The sequence below is a fragment of the Solanum verrucosum genome, unplaced genomic scaffold (genome assembly GCF_900185275.1).
Source record: "Solanum verrucosum unplaced genomic scaffold, falcon-dt-bn FXZP01000072.1, whole genome shotgun sequence".
Lineage (NCBI taxonomy): Eukaryota > Viridiplantae > Streptophyta > Magnoliopsida > Solanales > Solanaceae > Solanum > Solanum verrucosum.
Window position 1 is genome coordinate 68,914 of NW_026020208.1, and position 19,762 is coordinate 88,675.

The 19,762-nt window shown below is 33.4% G+C and overlaps 1 protein-coding gene and 2 pseudogenes across 1 annotated transcript; 2 read left to right on the forward strand and 1 right to left on the reverse strand.

The window, feature by feature from the left end:
* Nucleotides 1-71: 71 nt before the first annotated feature.
* On the forward strand, nt 72-1,666 carry LOC125830162 (protein HYPER-SENSITIVITY-RELATED 4-like; annotated as a pseudogene).
* Nucleotides 1,667-5,476: 3,810 nt separating this feature from the next.
* LOC125830163 (protein HYPER-SENSITIVITY-RELATED 4-like) lies at nt 5,477-7,857 on the forward strand (annotated as a pseudogene).
* Nucleotides 7,858-13,460: 5,603 nt separating this feature from the next.
* LOC125830164 (protein HYPER-SENSITIVITY-RELATED 4-like) lies at nt 13,461-16,649 on the reverse strand. The gene is made up of 3 exons (XM_049509362.1): nt 16,286-16,649; nt 14,211-14,891; nt 13,461-13,943 (listed from the first exon to the last, which is right to left on the reverse strand). The coding sequence occupies exons 1-3, from the start codon at nt 16,628-16,630 to the stop codon at nt 13,461-13,463; spliced, it is 1,509 nt and encodes a 502-aa protein (XP_049365319.1). The 5' UTR covers nt 16,631-16,649.
* Nucleotides 16,650-19,762: the final 3,113 nt, after the last annotated feature.

Consider the following 19,762-nt stretch of genomic DNA (forward strand, 5'->3'; position numbering starts at 1 on the left):
GGAATCAAATATTAAATACTTGTCCCTATTTTCTTGTGTTGATTATTCGTTTATCAGGAACAAAAAAAAAGCCCTTAAGAAACATGTCCTCTTCATCAGCAGAATTGAAAATGGCCCTAGCCAAGAGGGTTTTATCGAGAGTAGGCTCAATTGTTGCAACAGTCATGTTGGTTCATACGATAATCCACAACTACATTCCTAGGGAACTCCATGCATATCTATTCTTTGGAATCAAAAACATGTTCACCAAGTTCTCAAAACAACTAACGATGGTGATCGACGAATTTGATGGCCTGGTCAACAACAAAATTTATGAAGCTGCAACAATCTATTTGGCCAACAAGTTGTCCCCTCACATCCGTAGACTTAAAATCAGTAAGACTGAGAAGGAGAAAATTTCAACATCGCCATGGAACGTAATGAGGAGGTAATGTTTTGCGTGCACACACATCTATATAAATCTATATATATAATGATATTGCGTGTTATATATGGTATTTGTTATCATAAAAGTTTTAGACCAAACTAAAAGTTGTATTGCTTGGACTCTTGAAAGATATTTACAACTAAGAATACATAGACTAGAGTGGACTAATTTTGTGGGTAAACAAAAATATCTGTCACTACAGATTATAAAAAATATTGTGTTAGCTATGATCAATTTAGCAATAAAATTTCTAGCAAATTTTAGTTGTTTTTGTAGTGATTGTCGAGTGTATGTCGGATTCTTCTAAAGCTATTCACTTTTGAATAATCTGACACTTGTATGACCACATTTTTAGGGTCCGAGTAACAAAAAAATAGAATTAGTCAAACAGTCAACTTAATGCTTAAAGTTAAATGTGAACATAAGAAGCATCATAAAATATGTGTTATTATGTGTAGATATGCTGATACAACTTCTGATTTAATGATAAACCAAACAAATTAGAAACAAACAAACTATGTGTAATTATAAATAAGGTCATGGTCTCCATATCAAACCTAAGACATTTTTCTAACAGTCCTCCATTAGAAAAGTGAAAATCATTTTTCTTAAAATTAAAGTCTTGATTTGAAAAATTGTTCTATATTCATGAGTGCTTAGGTAAGTTTCCACATTTTATTTACCTTCGTAATGATTTATTTTTTTATCTTGCGGTTTTATTCCAACAGGTGATAGATGTTTATAATGGACAGACATTCAAGTGGATTTAGCTCTGCAGACAAACAGAGTCTAAACACTTCTACAACCCCAGAGACATGGATTCCGCTAGAAATCTGTAATAAGGTCCTTTGAGCTGACATTTCACAAGAAAAACAAGGACCTTGTTCTTAATTCTTACTTGCCATACATCGCAATATTGCAAAAACACAAAAACAAGACGATCAAGATTCATGCTGGGGTTACGAAAGGATGCCCAGTTTACATGACATTTGGAAGCCGATGAATTTTGATCATCCCGCCACTTTTGAGACAATCACAATGAAAACAGACCAGAAAGACATGATCTTGAAGGATTTGGAGAGATTCATGAGGAGGAAAGAGTATTACAGGAAAGTAGGGAAGGCATGGAAAAGAGGGTATTTGTTGTTTGGTCCTCCGGGGACGGGGAATTCTAGTTTGATTGCTGCAATAGCAAATTATTTAATCATGATTAGAAGATTAGTTTATATAATTTTGTAATCGTTAATCTGATGTAAACGATCAAGTAGTATGCCCCCCTTAAGAGTACTATTATATTGATTGATATACAAACAGAGTTAGCTGGAATTTCGTATTTCGTACTATTAGAAAAAAGTCATATGTTTAATCTGGAGACCATAACCCTATTTATAATTACATATAGTTTGTTTGTTTCTAATTTGTTTGTTTATCATTAAATTAAAAGTTGTATCTGTATATCTATACATAAAAACACATATTTTATGATGCTTCTTACGAACATTTAACTTAAAGAATTAAGTTGACCGCCTGACTACTTCTATTCTATGTTGCTTGGACCCTAAAAAATGTGGCCATACATGTGTCAGATTCTTCAAAAGTGCATTGCTTTAAAAAGGACCGACATAACTCGACAATCATTACAAAAAAAACTGAAATTTGCTATGAAATTTGTTGCTAAATAGCTCATATCTAGCACAATTTTTTGATAATATGTAGTGACGGATATTGTTGTTTAGCTACAAAAAATTTCCACCACTAATCCATGTATTCTTAGTAGTAAATATCTTTTAAGAGTCCAAGCTACATAATTTTTAGTTTAGTCTAAAAATTTTATGATAACAAATACCATAACATGCAACTATCATTATATATATACATAGATGTGTGTCTGTGTGTGCAAGACATTACCTCTTCATTACGTTCCATGGCGATGTTGAAATTCTTCTCCTTCTCAAGCTTACTAATTTTAAGTCAATGGATGTTAGGTGATAACTTGTTGCCCAAATAAATTTCAGCAGCTTCATAAATTTCATTGTTGACAAGGCCATCAAATTCGGCAATCACCATCGTTAGCTGATTCGAGAACTTAGTGAACATGTTTTTGAATCCAAAGAAGAGATATTCATGGAGTTCCAAGGGGTTGTAGTAGTGGATTATCGAACAAACCAATATGGTTGTCACAACAATAGAGCCTACTGTTGATAAAACAATCTTGGCCAAGGCCATTTTTTCTATTCTGCTGATGAAGAGGACATATTTTTTAAGGGTTTTTTGGCTAGTGGATGTTAGTGTTATGCACCAAATGTGTAATAAAAATAGTAACCAATACATTGATGCAATTGCCATTGAGGAAAATGATAAATTTATAGTAAAATCATGTGAAGAAAGAAAAACAAATAAAGTGAGAAATTGTCCAAAGTAAATAGGAAAAATTGTACTAAGACTAACATTAATAGTAATAGTTGGTATTGACTATGACTTTGAAACTTTCCTTAAATAAGGGACTGCTACCCTTTTGGGTGCGCACAGGGTAAAACCTCAGCTACTTTGCAATAGCTCGCAAATAACATAAGAGAGGTAGCCCGCACTAGGAAACCCAGTGCGACGAGCTCGACCAGAAGGCAAATCCCCTGCTTTCGCTGGCAAGGGGTTTCAAACTTGAGACCTCCAACATGGAAGTCCCAAGCCCAAACCACTAGGCCACCCTGAAGGGTACTTTCCTATAAGCATAGTGTACTCCACTATAGTTGGAGATTCCACAAAATCCAAATTTTATTTCTAGTACTTTGAGCTTCGTTTGCTTGCCATTCCCATCCTTGGGCTATCTTCTTTATAACATTGCTGACTTTATTCTCTTTCACCTTGTGTTCCAATAATTCTATGAAACTCACCTTATTTCCCCTAATGAACTCCTTCAAGCAGATAAGAAGGTAGTCCAATGCAGGAAAGATCTAACTGATCATCAAGAACAAATGAGGGATCATAGGCACGACCCTATATTGTTTGAGCAGGAAAAGTCATTGAAATTGAAACTAGAAAAATGGAGCATGATTGAGGAGAGCATAAATAGGCTGAAATCTAGAGTCCGGTGGCTCCGATTAGAGGATTCTAATTCTGCTTATTTCTTTGCAAATATGAAGAATAGAGGAGCTCAACAAGGCAGACTTACGTTTAGCGAAGGGGTGTCAAGCAACACCGCTTCGTCGAAAATTTTACAAAATATATATATATATTTTAATACTATGTATAAAGCTATATGTAAAACAAAATGTTACTTGATACGAATAAACTAATTGCATGTTGGTTCACCGTCCGCTTTTGGTGTTTGAAGTCGTGGGGTTCAAACCTCAAACTAAGCTTTATTTTGAAAAATACAATATACTCATAAAAAAAAATTATGGTTAAGTAGTATTGAACCAAGACCTCTTCTAGCTTAAAACTAATCTAAACCAATGAGTCAAGGATGTCAGTTTCTGCAAGTCACTCTTGCTTTCTACAAGTTCACTCTTGCTCTAGCACATAACACTAGAGCAAAATCTTGAAGAATTAGTAGACTTTTATGGAAATAAATCTAGATTAAATTTAGATACATTCATAAATTCAATAAATATCAAACCCAAATCAAGATAATATTTTTTTAATTCCAAGATTTGGATTTAAAGCGGAGTCCAATTTCACATGAGCTAGTCCATTGAGTTGGTCTTCAAATAATGAGCCCGCTCGATTACGCCAAGGCCCATGCCACATGTCAAATGACATGACGCATCAAGTCAAATAAAGGACAAATAAAATGATGTCACGTATTAAAATGATGTGGCACTCCTAGTCATATTAAACACCAATCAAAGGCAAACAAATGTTCTAAATTGACATGTCTTGGCCAATTAAATGTGACCTCATCAAATGAGCCAATCAAAATCAAGCAAGAGAGTTAATCTTCTACACTTAAATAGTCTACCTTCTACAACTATAAATAGGGGTGTTACATACCTCTCAAGGGAGACACTCAAAAGAATTGGGAGAAGGCATCCGTAACCAGCAGATCATCTGAAGAAGAGGAGAGAACTACATACATCTCTCTAGAGGCGATCTACAAGTTCTTCATCTCTGATGGTGATCCATAAGTTTCTATAACTCCATATGTGTGATCAAAGTCTAGCTCTATATTCTTACAAAATTTTAAATAACAAATGATTCATCAACTCAAGAACAAGCAAAAACCTTGAGTTGATGGTCGTGATCAGTGTTGTGAAAGGCGATCGCCTCGTCACCAATGGCGAGAGGCGAGGCAATCTTCAAAATCCTTTAGCTTTGTGGCGAGGCGATCTTCAAAATGCGATGCCATGATGTCAAAAGGCGAGAGGCAAGAGGCGAGAAATGTGTCACCATTTGTATTTTCCTAAAAATAGGCGAACAATTTAGGATTTCAAAAGTTAAAAGGTAATTTTAGGGTTTTCGACCAGACTCCTCCGGTGACTAGCTAGACTTTTCCGGCGACTCCAAAGTCTAACCTATACATATTTCTTCTTTTCATCTTCATATTTCTTCGTCCTCTGTTTCTTTTTCCTTCTTCTTTAGACTTTAGAATCACTTCTACCTTTGTTTTGACTTTTGTTATGTTTTTTTTTCTCATTCAAGTTCTATTTTAGTATGTGTTATCTATTTTCAGTTTTTGAATCGACATATTTGCTAATATGTTATTGCTATTGAGATTTTGATTATTCACATATGCAATTAAATATTTTAATTTTTTAGTATTAAATGGTGCCGCACTTTAAAAAGGCGAGCACCTCGCCGCTCGCCTCGCCTTGTGGCAAGGCAGACCCTTGTCGCCTTTTATCGTCTTTCGCCATCCAAAATACTGGTCATGATGATAACAATAAAAGGATTATGTCTTTATATTTAAGATTTCATAAAGATTGTGATCCACGCACATTATTGAAATCAAATATTAAATATTTGTCGCTACTTTTTTGTCTTGATTATTACATTTTTAGAAACAAAAATTTACTTGTTACACACCCACTAGCCAAAAAGCCCTTAAGAAGCATGCCCTCTTCATCAGCAGAATCGAAAATAACCCTTGCCAAGACAGTTTTATCGAGAGTAGGCTCAGTTGCTGCAACAGTCATGTTGGTTCATACGATAATCCACAACTACATCCCCAAGGAACTACATGCATATCTCTTCTTTGGACTCAAAAACATGTTCACCAAGTTCTCAAATCAGCTAACGATGGTGATTGACGAATTTGATGGCCTCGTCAACAACAAAATTTATGAAGCTGCAACGACTTATTTGGCCGACAAGTTGTCCCCTCAAATCCATAGACTTAAAATCAGTAAGACTGAGAAGGAGAAAAATTTCAACATCGCCATGGAACGTAATGAGGAGGTAATTATTTGCACACACAAACACACATCTATATATATAATGATAATTGCATGTTATATTATTTGTTATAATAAAAGTTTTAGATCAAACTAAAAGTTATGTTGCTTGGACTCTAAAAAGATACTTACTACTAAGAATATATGGATTAGTGGTGGACAAATTTTGTAGCTTAACAACAATATATGTCACCACAGATTATCCAAAACTTGTGTTAGCTATGAGCTATTTAGCAACGAATAAGCAATAAAATTTGAAGCAAATTTCAGTTTTTTTGTAGTGATTGTCGAGTGAAAATATTGGATCCTTCTAATGCTATGCACTTTTGGAGAATCTGACACGTATATAACCACATTTTTAGGGTCCGAGCAACATAGAATACAAGTAGTTAGGTAGTCAACTTAATGCAAAAAGTTAAGTGTTCGTAAGAAAAATCATAAAGTATGTGTTTTTATGTGTAGATATGCTGATACAACTTCTAATTTAATGATAAAGCAAACAAAATAGAAACAAACAATGTGTATTTATAAATAGGGTTATGGTCTCCAGATTAGACAGATTAGAAAAGTGAATATCACTTCCCTAAATTCACGTCTTGATTTGAAAAATTGTTCTATATGCATGGGTACTCAGGTAAGCTTCCACATTTAATTTGTCTTCGTAATAATTTAACATAATAGATCTTTTGAAGATGATGCTATTTTCTAATCTTAAGGTTTTATTCCAGCAGGTGATAGATGTTTATAATGGATAGTCATTCAATTGGATTTGGCTCTGTAGACAAGTAGAGTCTAAACACTTCTACAACCCCAGAGACATGGATTCGACTTAGAAATTTGTAATAAGATCCTCTGAGTTAACATTTCACAAAAAAAAAACAAGGAAAGATGATCTGTTTACATAACATGTGGAAGTCGGTGAATTTTGATTATCCCACCTCTTTTGAGACAATCACGATGGAATCAGACCAGAAAGTCATGATCTTGAAGGATTTGGAGAGATTCATGAGGAGGAAAGAGTATTACAGGAAAGTAGGGAAGGCATGGAAAAGAGGGTATTTGTTGTTTGGTCCTCCGGGGACGGGGAAATCTAGTTTGATAGCTGCAATAGCGAATTATTTAAACTTCGATATATATGATTTGGAGTTGACTGCAGTGACGAGGAATTCAGATTTAAGGAAGTTGTTGGTTGCCACAACCAATAAGTCAATTTTGGTGATTGAGGACATTGATTGTACCATTAACTTGAAAGCTAATTTGATTAATCGAGCTATATATGTTCGTTCAAATGATTTTCATCAGTCCGAAAGCACGGTAAATTAGTCTTATTTTCTGTTTCCTATCTTTACTATTCCTCTTTTTGTGCAGTATTTCGACATGACAGAGCGTGAAGGGGTTTTGAACAATTGTTGTAATGCGTCCTTGCCTACGGATTAGTCGATATTTTTTTACAAATTCTACTGACATGGAACTACAATAATTTCAGCCTCCATGAATTTGTGATATTCTTGAATAAATTAAGTTTCAATTATCGGGAATATTTGGATTTGGTATTAGTGTAGTGTGTTGTGTGTAATACTTCACCTTACTAATAATTTTTTTTTATTGCAGATCACCTTGTCAGGTTTACTAAATTTTATTGACGAGCTACGGTCGAGCTATGGAAATGAAAGAATCATAATTTTCACAACAAATCACATAGAAAAACTTGACCCTGCACTGCTGCGACCTGGCAGAATGGACGTGCACATTCACATGGCATATTGCACATCTTGTGGATTCAAACTTCTTGCTGCCAATTACTTGGGGATTAAGGATCATAAATTTTTCAAAGAAATTGAGGAATTGATTGACATAGCCAATGTGACACCAGCAGAGCAGTTGTTGAAGGAACATGAAGTTGGAGATTCACTTAAAGGGTTGATTAATTTTCTTCACAAAAAGATGAAAGAGAAGGAAGAGGACAAGGTTACGAAAGTGGAAATAACTCAAATGAAGTCTGTTGATGAGAAGAAAGAAAGTAATGGAAATGGGATCTAAGATAAGGAGGAAGAATCCATATTGCTTAATCAATGATTAGAAGATAGTTTATATAATTTTGTATTCGTTAATCTGATGTAAACGATCAAGTAGTATGTCCCCCTTAAGAGTACTATTATATTGATTGATGAACAAACAGAATTAGCTGGAATTTCGTATTGCTATTATTGTATTTGGTTTATACGTAGTTCAGATGAGAAAATGATCTCTTAGTCCATTTAAAATTTGAATAGGAGAAAATAATTCTACAACGATTTCCTACATTTTATTTACAACACACGGACTGAGAAGACCAAACAAGCTATATAATAAATTTGTCCTAAAATAGGGAAAAGCAATGATCTGAATAAGTTGATGTACCTCATCAGATCACAATGCCAATGCTAATCAACATGCAACATGTTGACACCTAATTTTGACCCTCCCCGATAATAATTAATTTCGAGCTTCTTAATTTTCAAATGATTTAAAGTAATTAATTTTAGAAATTTCGAAAAAAAAATAGATAATAGAATAGTTTGCAAGTTATTTCAAATAGTTTTTCACTTGTTATAATTTTTAAATAATAATATGTCTTTTATATAATTATGTATATAATTAGTGTATTTTATAAATATTAGAAAACCGTCTCAAAAAGATTTTGTTTAATTAAATATTTGGTTAGTTTGTTTAGTTATCTAATAGTTTACAATTTTGAGTTAATTAGTTAGTTTATAATTAAGTTAATTATTATATAATTATGTGTCTAACTAGTACATTTTATGAATCTTCAAAAATCGCCTCAAAAAGGTTTTAGTTCTACTCAAATATTTGGTTAATTAGTTTAGTAGTTTATAGTTTAAATAATTTAGTTTCTAATTAAGTTGATTATTTTATTTTTGTTAAAATTATGAAGCTCATTAATTAATTTGTACTAATTCATCTTATTTAAATTTTGGCCGAATTCATCGGCTAAGTTTTTAACTTCAATTGGTTCTAATTATATTTCCTTACCCACCTTAAACCCATTTTAGAGACCAAGTGTTGGGCCATTCAACAGCCCACCAGTTAAATACAATATCACATGCCAAAAGAAATTAAAGACCCCCCAATTCTAACAACATTACAATACATACAACACCCCCACATAGTTTCTTCTTATTTTTTCACGCATACCAGACGACACAGCAGACCCCTGTAGCGTTTTCTTCTTTGCAGCGAAAACCCAGAAAATGCAGCAACCAGAAACGTACAGCAGCATCCCAGACGCGTCGACACACGCAACAGCGGGACAGAGCACGTGTCCCACCCCTTTCCTCTTCCGGAATGGGGTGAAAATTGCAAGAAAAAGGTGTTCGCCTAATTTGGTGAAAGAAATTTTGAAGTTTGCATTTTAATTTGGGCTCCTTTTATCCGGATTTTTTCCTTTTCCCCCCATCTTCCAAAAACCTACTTTTCCCTTCCAGATATTCACTTTTATCCACTGTGAAGAGGAGAGAAAATTTTTAGGCTGGAAATTTTAGAACAAAAAAAAAATATACACATAATCGTTTAAGCAAAAATAGCTAAATACTCTAAGAAAAATAGAGGGAAGACGCAATTTTGGGGTGTTTGAGCATCATATCTCTGCCCAAACGTTCTGATTCGTTGTTCGTGTTCGGGTCTCGGTGTAGTGGAGGTCATTGTTTTGCTCGTCCTGTTCCCATTTCGCTGCACACAAGAAAGTAACATCTCCTTCTTCATAATAATCTCTCGTCTCGTATATCTCGAAATGATTTTCCAATGTTCTGGAAGTATGTTTTGTTGCTGTTTGTCATTAAGCTCTTGACATAATGATGTGCTATGTTTGGATTCTTTAGCGATTGCATCATCTACTAGTGGTATTGTTTCAGTTTTGCTTCCTCTTGCTTACTTTGGCTTCACTGTTTTTTTTTTTTTTTTTTCAGTTTGCCACCATTAAAAGGATCACTAAAAAATGTTTACTTTCATATGTGTGGAAATCTGGTGCCTTCACTTTAGTTTTGAACATGAGCATATTATTTTAAGTAACGAACTTATATATCGTGATTGGTTTACTTTCGAACTTGACTTACATATGTTCAACTTGTTACTTATGGGAATAAGTATGTTGAAACCTGAGGACCCTTCGAACTGCGAATCTCTGAAATTTTCTTTCTTTTCTTTTCATGTGTCACTGCCTGATTCAAGTACAAAATTGTACTTTGATAGTCTTTGTGCTCATATAGTTGTGTAGATGGTGACCTGAGATTTTGAATTACGCATCCGAAATTAGTGGTACTAATGTTCGTGTGAAAGCATTTGGCTTTTCGAACTGCATCTGTTAAAATCCTTATTATTATATGAATGTACTAAAGTTTGAAATATGCCATAAGTTGTCTGCCGTGGTAGCTTGGAGGTGTAATTTTGTTTGACCTGCTCGTAAATTATACCATTATGCTATCTCTCAATTTATCCTTTATCCAAGATTGACTTACTGTTTAAATCCCTTGCTATTATTTAGTGTTGTTGGTTGTCTTTAGTGTGATACATTTATTTTTTAATTTCCTTTCTTGCCCTGTAGTTGGTCTTAATTGGTCAGATTATGTAGAAAGTTGTCAAAGAGTTATCGTGCTTATTTTCTTTCTTTTTCTTAAAATTAGTTAGTATTGATGTTTGGGCTGCTACTATTATATCCTTGGCTTATGACCTCCATACCCATTTACTTGATTCTAAGCACAATTAAGTGTTTTGTTCCCTCTGTGATGCTTAGGCAGTAGCAATTAGTCCATTTCCTTATTTTTCTATATTAAATCACGTGGATTGTTACTCATAAGTTTTACTTGTTTTTGTTGCATGTGAAATTTGCCCATGTCCTCACGGACTCCATCTCCTTCTTACATTTTTATGGGGCCTTGGAGGCCCAATCCCCTTTTGTTGAGTCGATCAACCTTCAAAGTTGAAGAATATATCCTTGACGTGGGTATACAGGTGTTTGGAGCTAATACAGGATTGCATACATTAGTATACGCCTAGCGTATATGAAGATGGGTCAAAGGCCCACCTTTCATTTTTTTGTATTTTGTTATTTTGGGCCTAAGCCCTTGTCGTCTTATTATTATTTATGTTAGAAATTTAGGACAGGTGAAAATTGGGCCTAAGGTCCAAATAATATTTTATTTCATGTTAGTTTAGGACAGGTGAAAAATTGGGCCAAAGGCCCAAAACGAAAATGGGCCCAAATACTGGCCCAGGCAGACAGGAAAACCAGATTTGGGCCCAAATCTCTTTCCCTCTTTGTTTTATTATGTTTATTTGCTCGTTAATATTTGTCATTAATCTTAAGATCAACAATTCAAATCCCCGAAAGACATCGATTTCGTTTTAAAAAAAAAAATTTTAAAAAATAAAAAAATAAACTAAAATCGGTCATTTCTTACAAAACTTAAAGAATAAGCTTACAAAATATTTCGCTTAGATAATATTTCATAATTCTGTTTTTCTCCCTAAAAATGGTCCTAATTAACAAAATAGTTCAATTTTACAAGTCAAGCTAAGTTAAAATTATTTTAGCCAAATAAATTAGTTGTTGGATAACCGCATTAGCGGATATTCTAGGTGCTTTAAAAACCTTCCTAGAATATTAATAGGAACCTCGAACCCCCTTAATAGTTTTCAACAGATTTACTGTTTTAGTCTTTTGAAAACAATAGTTTTCTTGATTTTTTCTTAAAAATTAAGTGGCGACTCTTAAAACCAATCAAAATATATTTCTAAATAAAACACAACATCTCCGTTTTGTCTCTAACTTTTGAGATTCCTTCAAATTGAAAGAGAAATATATGAAGATTTCTCCCAATCAAATAATACAGTTTCAATGGTTTGGTATATTCCAGAAAATGAAATTAGCAAGTTCCAATTCATCAACTACAATCTCATCTTTAACAACTTAACTATAATCAGAAAACAGAAACCATACCAATAGTTGGAGAGGTTAGTTGTCACATTCTCTAATATAAAACAACAAAAATAACATACCCAGTGTAGTTCCCATATGGTGGAGTGTGGGCAGGGAAGAGTGTACCCAGACCTTGTCCCTACCTCATAGAAGTACAGAGACTGTTTCCGAAAACCTCCCAGCTCATGAGGTAACACATATTAAAGAACATAAGGAAGAAATTCTCTAATATACTAATCCTTATTTTTTTTCTAATAAATGATATTAAATTTACTCTTACCTGTCCCCTAAGGCCTAGCTCGAGCGGCAAAAGGTGGAGGATTTGTGGCTTAGATCATAGGTTCAAGCCCCACACCATGCAAAGCGAAACCCAGTATTTAAGTGGAGAAGGGTAGAGGGGCGGACCCATTATCCACCGAGTTTAGAAGGCCATGATTGATTCAAACGGCGGGTCGCAGGCAGATTTCTTGGTTATCAAAAAAAAAAATTACTCTTACCTGTTGTGAATGGACTGATTTGGATTTGGAAACTATATAGATTTCAAATGCTTAGATCCTGGGCGGTAAAACGGTTGCTTTGAATAGTAGGAAAATCAATGAATCAACTATATCTCAATCTAAGCACTTCAAAAATGACTTCAGATTGAAGTCTGTTACACCAAGCGCTAAAACCTCAATACAGAATGATAATTATTTTATTCTCATATGTTGATTGTATTTTTGCTCTTCTGTTGTAGAAAGTTTCAAACTTTGATTACTAATATTCTTTTTTTTGTGGAGTTAATGGTAAAAAAAGAACACCTAAACCATCACTTTTTCGTAAGTTTCACACCTCAATCATCAATAGTTCTCTTTACTTAGCTAAACTATCCGTCCTTTGATTCAAAACACACATTGCAATAGAGATAACCAAATATTAGCTTGTTCACCGTGAAAGCTAACTTAACATCCATGAGTATTTTAGTAAAAAGTGACTAATAGTTGAAGAACGAAACTCACGAAAAGGTAATAGGTTAGGTAGGTAAATAGAACAATAAATAGTTGAACAACGAAACAAGAGATTGAAGTTAGGGCTATCATTATGCAGAGTCAAAGCACTGTAACTCAATTTACAGATCATATAAATTAGGGGAAAATTACCTCACTCAAAATTAGTCGGCCGGAAAATCAATTAGCTGAACGGAGCCAAATCGGACAATAATGGATGCCGCCGATTCCGTGCATTTCATTAATCAATTTGCTGGTGCTGCCGGTTTCATGACGAATTCGCCGCCGGTGGAGAAAACTATTTGGGTTTACAGTCTGATTTTTGAGTATTAATAGTTAAATTTTGAAACTTTCTGATAGAGGACCTTTAAGTAAAAATATTTATTATAATTGAGTAAACGTATATAATAATACTAGTACGTATTTTATTTATATAAAATAGTGCGAATATAAAGTAAAATACTCTCAAGGGGACATACAACTTAGTCGTTTAATTCAGATTAATTAATACGTACAAAATTATATAAACTATCTTCCAATCATGATTAAGTGATAGCAATTCTCTTAGTATAGTTCTCCTATAATTTTGTACAATTTATCAAATACACTTCTTTATTATTTATATAGATCAAATGAGGCGCTACACAACGTGAAATTTGATTAGACAAACTTTTTATTTGGATTTAAGTACTTTCCCCATTTGGTAATACCTTTTCTTCCTCCTTTTCTTTAATCTCATTTTCAACATTTTCCTTCTTCTCATCAACAGATTCCACTTGTGTTATTTCCACTTTCTTAGCCTTAACCTCTTCATTCTCTTTTATCTTTTTGTGAAGAAAATTAATCAACCCTTTAAGGGAATTCTCAACTTCATCTTCCTTCAACAATTGCTCTGCCACTTCTGCTGGTGTCACATTGGCAATGTCAATCAATTCCTCAATTTCTTTGAACAATTTATGATCTTTAATCCCTAAGTAATTGGTAGCAAGAAGTTTGAAGCCACAAGGTGTGCAATATGCCATGTGAATGTGCATGTCCATTCTACCAGGTCGCAACAATGCAGGGTCGAGTTTCTCTATGTGATTTGTTGTGAAAATTATGATTCTTTCGTCTCCACAACTCGACCATAATCCATCAATAAAATTCAGTAAACCTGATAATGTCACCTGCAAAACAAAATGGCCTAGTAAGGGAAATTATCACAATACACTAACACCAAGCTTGACCTGAGAAGATAAGTACATGAGTAATGCACATCTAGACAACTCAACTTGTGTCCACCGTGACAGTAGAACACTCCAACTTGCTAGCTGAGGTGTATTTGAGTGTATTCTTATGTATTAAGCTAATACATAGCCCTAACTTTTTATTGTGTATACTAACAACTAGTAGGAATAGTAAGATAGGAAATGGAAAATAAAAGTCTAATTTACCTTGCTTTCTTGCATACCAAAACCATTAATTGAATGAACAACAGTAGCTCGATTAGCTAAGTTATCTTGCAATTCAATGGTACAATCAATGTCCTCCACCACCAAAATGGACTTATTGGCTGTGGCAACCAACAACCTCCGTAACTCCATGTTCCCCCTCAGCGAAGTCAACTCCAAATCATATATATCAAAGTTCAAATAATTCGCCATTGCAGCAATCAAACTAGATTTTCCGGTCCCTGGAGGACCAAACAACAAATACCCTCTTTTCCATGCCTTGCCAACTTTCCTATAATAATCTTTCCTCTTCACGAATCTCTCCAAATCTTTCAAGATCATGTCTTTTTGATCTGATTCCATTGCGATTGTCTCAAAAGTGGCTGGATGATTAAGATTCACTGGCTTCCACATTTCGTGTAAATTGTACATTCTCTCGCAATCCACAGTGTGAATCTTGATCGTCTTGTTTACGTGTTTTTGCAATTTTGCTTCTTTCATGATGTGAGGCAAATACGAATTAAGTACAAGGTCCTTGTTTTTCTTGTGAAATGTCAGCTCAAAGGACCTGATTTCAGATTTTAGAGTGGAATTCATGTCCCTCGAATTATAGAAGTTTGTAGACTGTGTTTGTCTACAGAGCCAAATCCACTTGAATGTCTGTCCATTATAAACATCTGTCACCTGTCGGAAGAAAACCTTGAGATTTAAAAAAAAAACATTGTCTTCACGCTATCTATTACATTAAATTATCATAAAGGTAAATTAAACGTGGAACCTTACTTGAACTCGTGAATACAATCGTTCTTCAAATCAAGACGTATGAATTTTAAAGAAGGCGACTAATTTCACTATTCCAATGGTGGATTATTAGGGAAAAGAGTCATATGTCTGACAGACATGAACACTCAAAAATGTTATTGTACCCGTGTTGGATCCTCTGCATAACTTTGAAGGGTCTGATACATACCCGTCAATATTTTTAAAGAGTTTAGGCAACATAGCTTCCAGTTTAGACCAAACCCTTTATGATAACAAATAATATGACATGCAATTATAATTATATATATGTGCAAGACTTTAATTACCTCCTCACTATGTTCCATATCACATATGTCTGATGTGGAGAGTCTCCACATCAGACTACTTCTAGTCTAGGTGGAACGGACCCTAAAAAATGTTGTTGCACTTATGTTCAGAGGCGGATCCAGAATTCGAATTCGAACGTTGTGGGTGTCATATTGTCTAAATAGGGTAAACGGGTCGGTTCCTTTAATTTTAGATTTACTTCGAGTTATTTAGTTTCTTTTTTAATTTTTATAAATAAATTGATCGAATATGAATATTCGGTAGTGTTTTCTTTTAGATATTCTAATACTAAAGATATACTGAAGTAGTTTTTTTTTTAAAAAAAAATAAAAGACCTTATTCACGAAATATATTCTTATTAATATTTATGAGACGCTAAATTAAACTTTAACTAATATAGAATTCACACATGACATTCGTATGAATTAAAGATTAATACTTAGTGAAAGAGAAAGTCAATAAGAATACTTTTAAAAAAACAAAATATAGTTACTCTTAATAAGATAAATAATTAATAACAAATAAAGAACTAATGGAAAAAAAAAAAAACTAAACCCCCGCACATAATAATGAAAAAGAAAAGAAAAGAACACAAAAGGAGTGGAAGAGTTGAAGTCCCCTCACAAGCAAAACGTAAAACAATTTCGAACCCTCAACCCTCACGTACTACATTGCGCCTTTTGCCAATTGCACCGCTGGCAATTATGTTTGATGGGTGGCAAGCGTATTATATACATGATTTTTCATACATATACACATATATATACAAAGTTTTAATCGGGGTCACTGAGTGCCGTGGCACCCCGATCTATACCTTTAGATCTGCCCCTGCTTGTGTTGGATTCTAAAAAAAATATAACTTTTGAAGGATCTGACACACACATCAATATTTTTTAAAGAGTCCAAGTAACATGTAGCTTCAAGTTTAGACCAAACCTTTTATGATAACAAGTAACATGACATGTAATTTTATATGTGCAAGACGTTACCTCCTCATTACGTTCCATTGCGATGTTGAAATTCTTCTCCTTCTCAGGCTTACTGATTTTAAGTCGATGGATGTTAGGTGACAACTTGCTGCCCAAATAGGTCTCAGCAGCTTCATAAATTTCATTATTGACCAGACCATCAAATTCGTCAATCACCATTGTTAGCTGATTTGAGAAGTTGGTGAACATGTTTCGAAGTCCAAAGAAGAGATATTCATGGAGTTCCCGGGGAATGTAGTCATGAAATATCGAACGAACCAACATGGCTGTCGCAGCAACAGAGCCTACTGTCGATAGAACAGTCTTGGCCAAGGCCATTTTCGATTCTGCTGATGAAGATGACATATTTTTAAGGGTTCTTTTGGCAAGTGAATGTTAGTGTTATGCACCAAATGTGTGAAAAAAATAGTAACCAATATATTGATGCAATTGCAATTGAGGAAAATGGTAAATTTATAGCAAAAATCATGTGAAGAAAAGAAATTTAAAAAAATAGTGAGAAATTGACCAAAGAAAATTGGAAAAACTTGCACCAAGACTAACAATAGTGGTAGTTGGTATTGACTATGTAGACTTTGAAACTTTCCTATGTATGCCCACAAGAAGGGAAAAGGCATAAATTCACCTTCGAACTTATCTTGAAAAGTCAATTACACACTTAATTTAATATAGTGACCCTATTACACACATCTGCTATTAAATACTGAATTTTTTTACCCCCTAAGACATGTAGCACCACTCTCACAATGGGAGGTGTATCACACTTGCACCACATCAATGTCATGTCACTACCACATCAGATGTCATGTCAAATTTTGACTAAAATTCTCCATATCATTCAATTGTTTCTTCTTCAATGAACACCACCATGAAACCACTACCATTATTGCCGCCATATTACTATCAAATCTATATATTTCACCATGAAAATCAAAATAGCCACTATAAATTTCACCACCTACGATCAAATCCACCATCGAAATTATACTATCACCATTATCCCCACAATAATTAGAAAGATCCACAACAAAATTTGACACCCATAAACAAACTCATCACCATCAAAAGGTACAAACCCACCACCAAATATCACTACCACCATTGTCAATATCAATTTTTTCTTCTCCACCACCTTCAATTCCCGCTTCTTTTCAACCCACGCCAACAAATCCATCATTATATTTTATTTTTTAAACTTAATCATCAATTTTATCAACTACCAATAAAGTCGAAGAGAAAAATCAAATATAATGAAAATGGAGAAATCGAATACGCATTAAAATAGGATATGATGGGGGTGGGGGGAGAGGATTTTGATGGATGTATAGTGGGGTGGATAGAAGGAGAAGAAGAGGCATTGGGTGGGGGTGGGGATAGGGTGATAGTAAAAAGAAGATTTTAATTTATTTTTTTATTGTTCAAACGTGCTTTTCTTTTTTCTTTTTTGCCACGTCAGTTATAGGGGGTAAAAAAATTATTTTTAAATAGTAAAGGTGTGTAATAGGTCATCATAATAGTTTAAGCGTGTAATTGCCTTTTCGAGACAAGTTAAAGGGTGAATTTATGCCTTTTCCCCCACAAGAATTTCCTTATAGTTTACGTCTTTTGCCAATATTTGATAATGAATTGAACACATTTAGTCAAAAAATTATATTACATATATAGGTTAAATATTATTTTTATGTGCACTAGTAAATTTGGAACACTCTTAACGATTTTTTTTTTTACTTTAGTACTTTCATCCTGCCATGTTCCTATTTTTCCAATTCCTAAGGTAATACAGGAAAAAATGCAAAGTCAACATGAACATAGGTTTTTGGAAAATAAGCAATTAAATACTATATAGTATTTATTTTTCTCCGACTTGACTCTAAGTTGAATATTGGGTCTTTCTGAAGTGTAGATCGGGGTGTTAATTAAGTTAATGGATCTATTCAATTTTAACGCGTTTGAAACGAAGAAAATTAATCACCAGTCATGTTTTGACCCGTCTAAAGTTTGGTTATGTCCTTATAAATAACAACATATTCAATGTAATTCTACTTTGTAGGGATAGTGATGGAGCCAGAATTTTAATAAGGGGGTTCAAAATCTAAAAAAATAGAGACACAAATTAAAGTAGTCGAATGGGTTTCGACATCTACAATATATATCTAAAAAATTATTTTAACCATATATAAATAATATAATTTTTCGTCAAAGGGGGTTCGGATGAACCCCTGACTCTAAAGTGGCTCAGCCACTGATTAGTGGGGTCTGAGTTTTTATAATATGTAAAATATTTTGTTTTCTATTTGTTTGTTTATTTAATTTTGCTAATTTTTTAATGTAATTTCTATACTTTTTGTGTTATTGTTATTTTATAGTATTAAAGTATTGATTTTAAAAAAACTAGATATTTGTAATAAGAGGCTACAATCAAATAACTCTTGATCAACTAGTGTACTCGAGTTATGTGCTTGCAGCCAAGGGTGATTTGTTTGTTGTTTCAAATTTGTGGGGCTCACTTTGGCTAAAAGCAGACAATTATTCGTCGATGAGGGTATGTTTTGGAAATTTAATATTCTTTCAATTTTAATTTATTTGTTTTACTTTCCTTTTAATTTGTTGTATATAAAATTATATTGAAAATATTATAGATCAGAATAGCTAGTCACTTGAAATAATCGGTTATATTTAAAAATCATATAAAAATATAGTTGGCTCTTCATATTTCATCTATCTCACGTAAATTGGGTAGGAGAAATAACAATAACACATATTATTTGAAAATGTATAAAAAAAAAAAAACTACATAAATCACAATAATTAACAATTTAAAAAATTTAACAACCATACAAAAATTTAGGTGACTCTCCAAATTTCATTTGTGGCACATAAATTGAAACAACGAGGATAATACATATTATTTGAAAATGACATACAAAATATTATAACTCACAATATTAACTACTTCAAAAATTATATTAAAAATTTTGATTAACTGTCTAAACATAAATTTGAACCGAGTAACATATATTGGGTCACTACTGGCACAACACAGAATCTCATATCTAGTAAAAATATAATTGTTGGGTACGAAATATGTTGGACACAGTACTTATACTAAACTCAAGTTTCACGGGCCTATAATTGTAAAGTTGATAATTACAAGGAAAAATTGTCTAATTAGACAAGCATCTCTACCATTTTTACCTTGACAATACACCTATCGTACTTTATTTTGCTTGTTTTAACCCAATTTAGGATCCTAGTTCGACTAGGTTGAGTTCAAAAAAAAAATATTCAATGATTTTTTATGTATATTATTAAAAGAGAAAATTACGTGGTAAAGCAAATTTATACTATTTAATTAGTCATCATAGCTATAGTTTGCTATAATTATCACTCGCGACTAACATTAACCATTAATTACGTGGGCTGACTTCGAGTTTGTATAATTAGTCACGTTTGTATAATTCGCCACATTTGTATAAT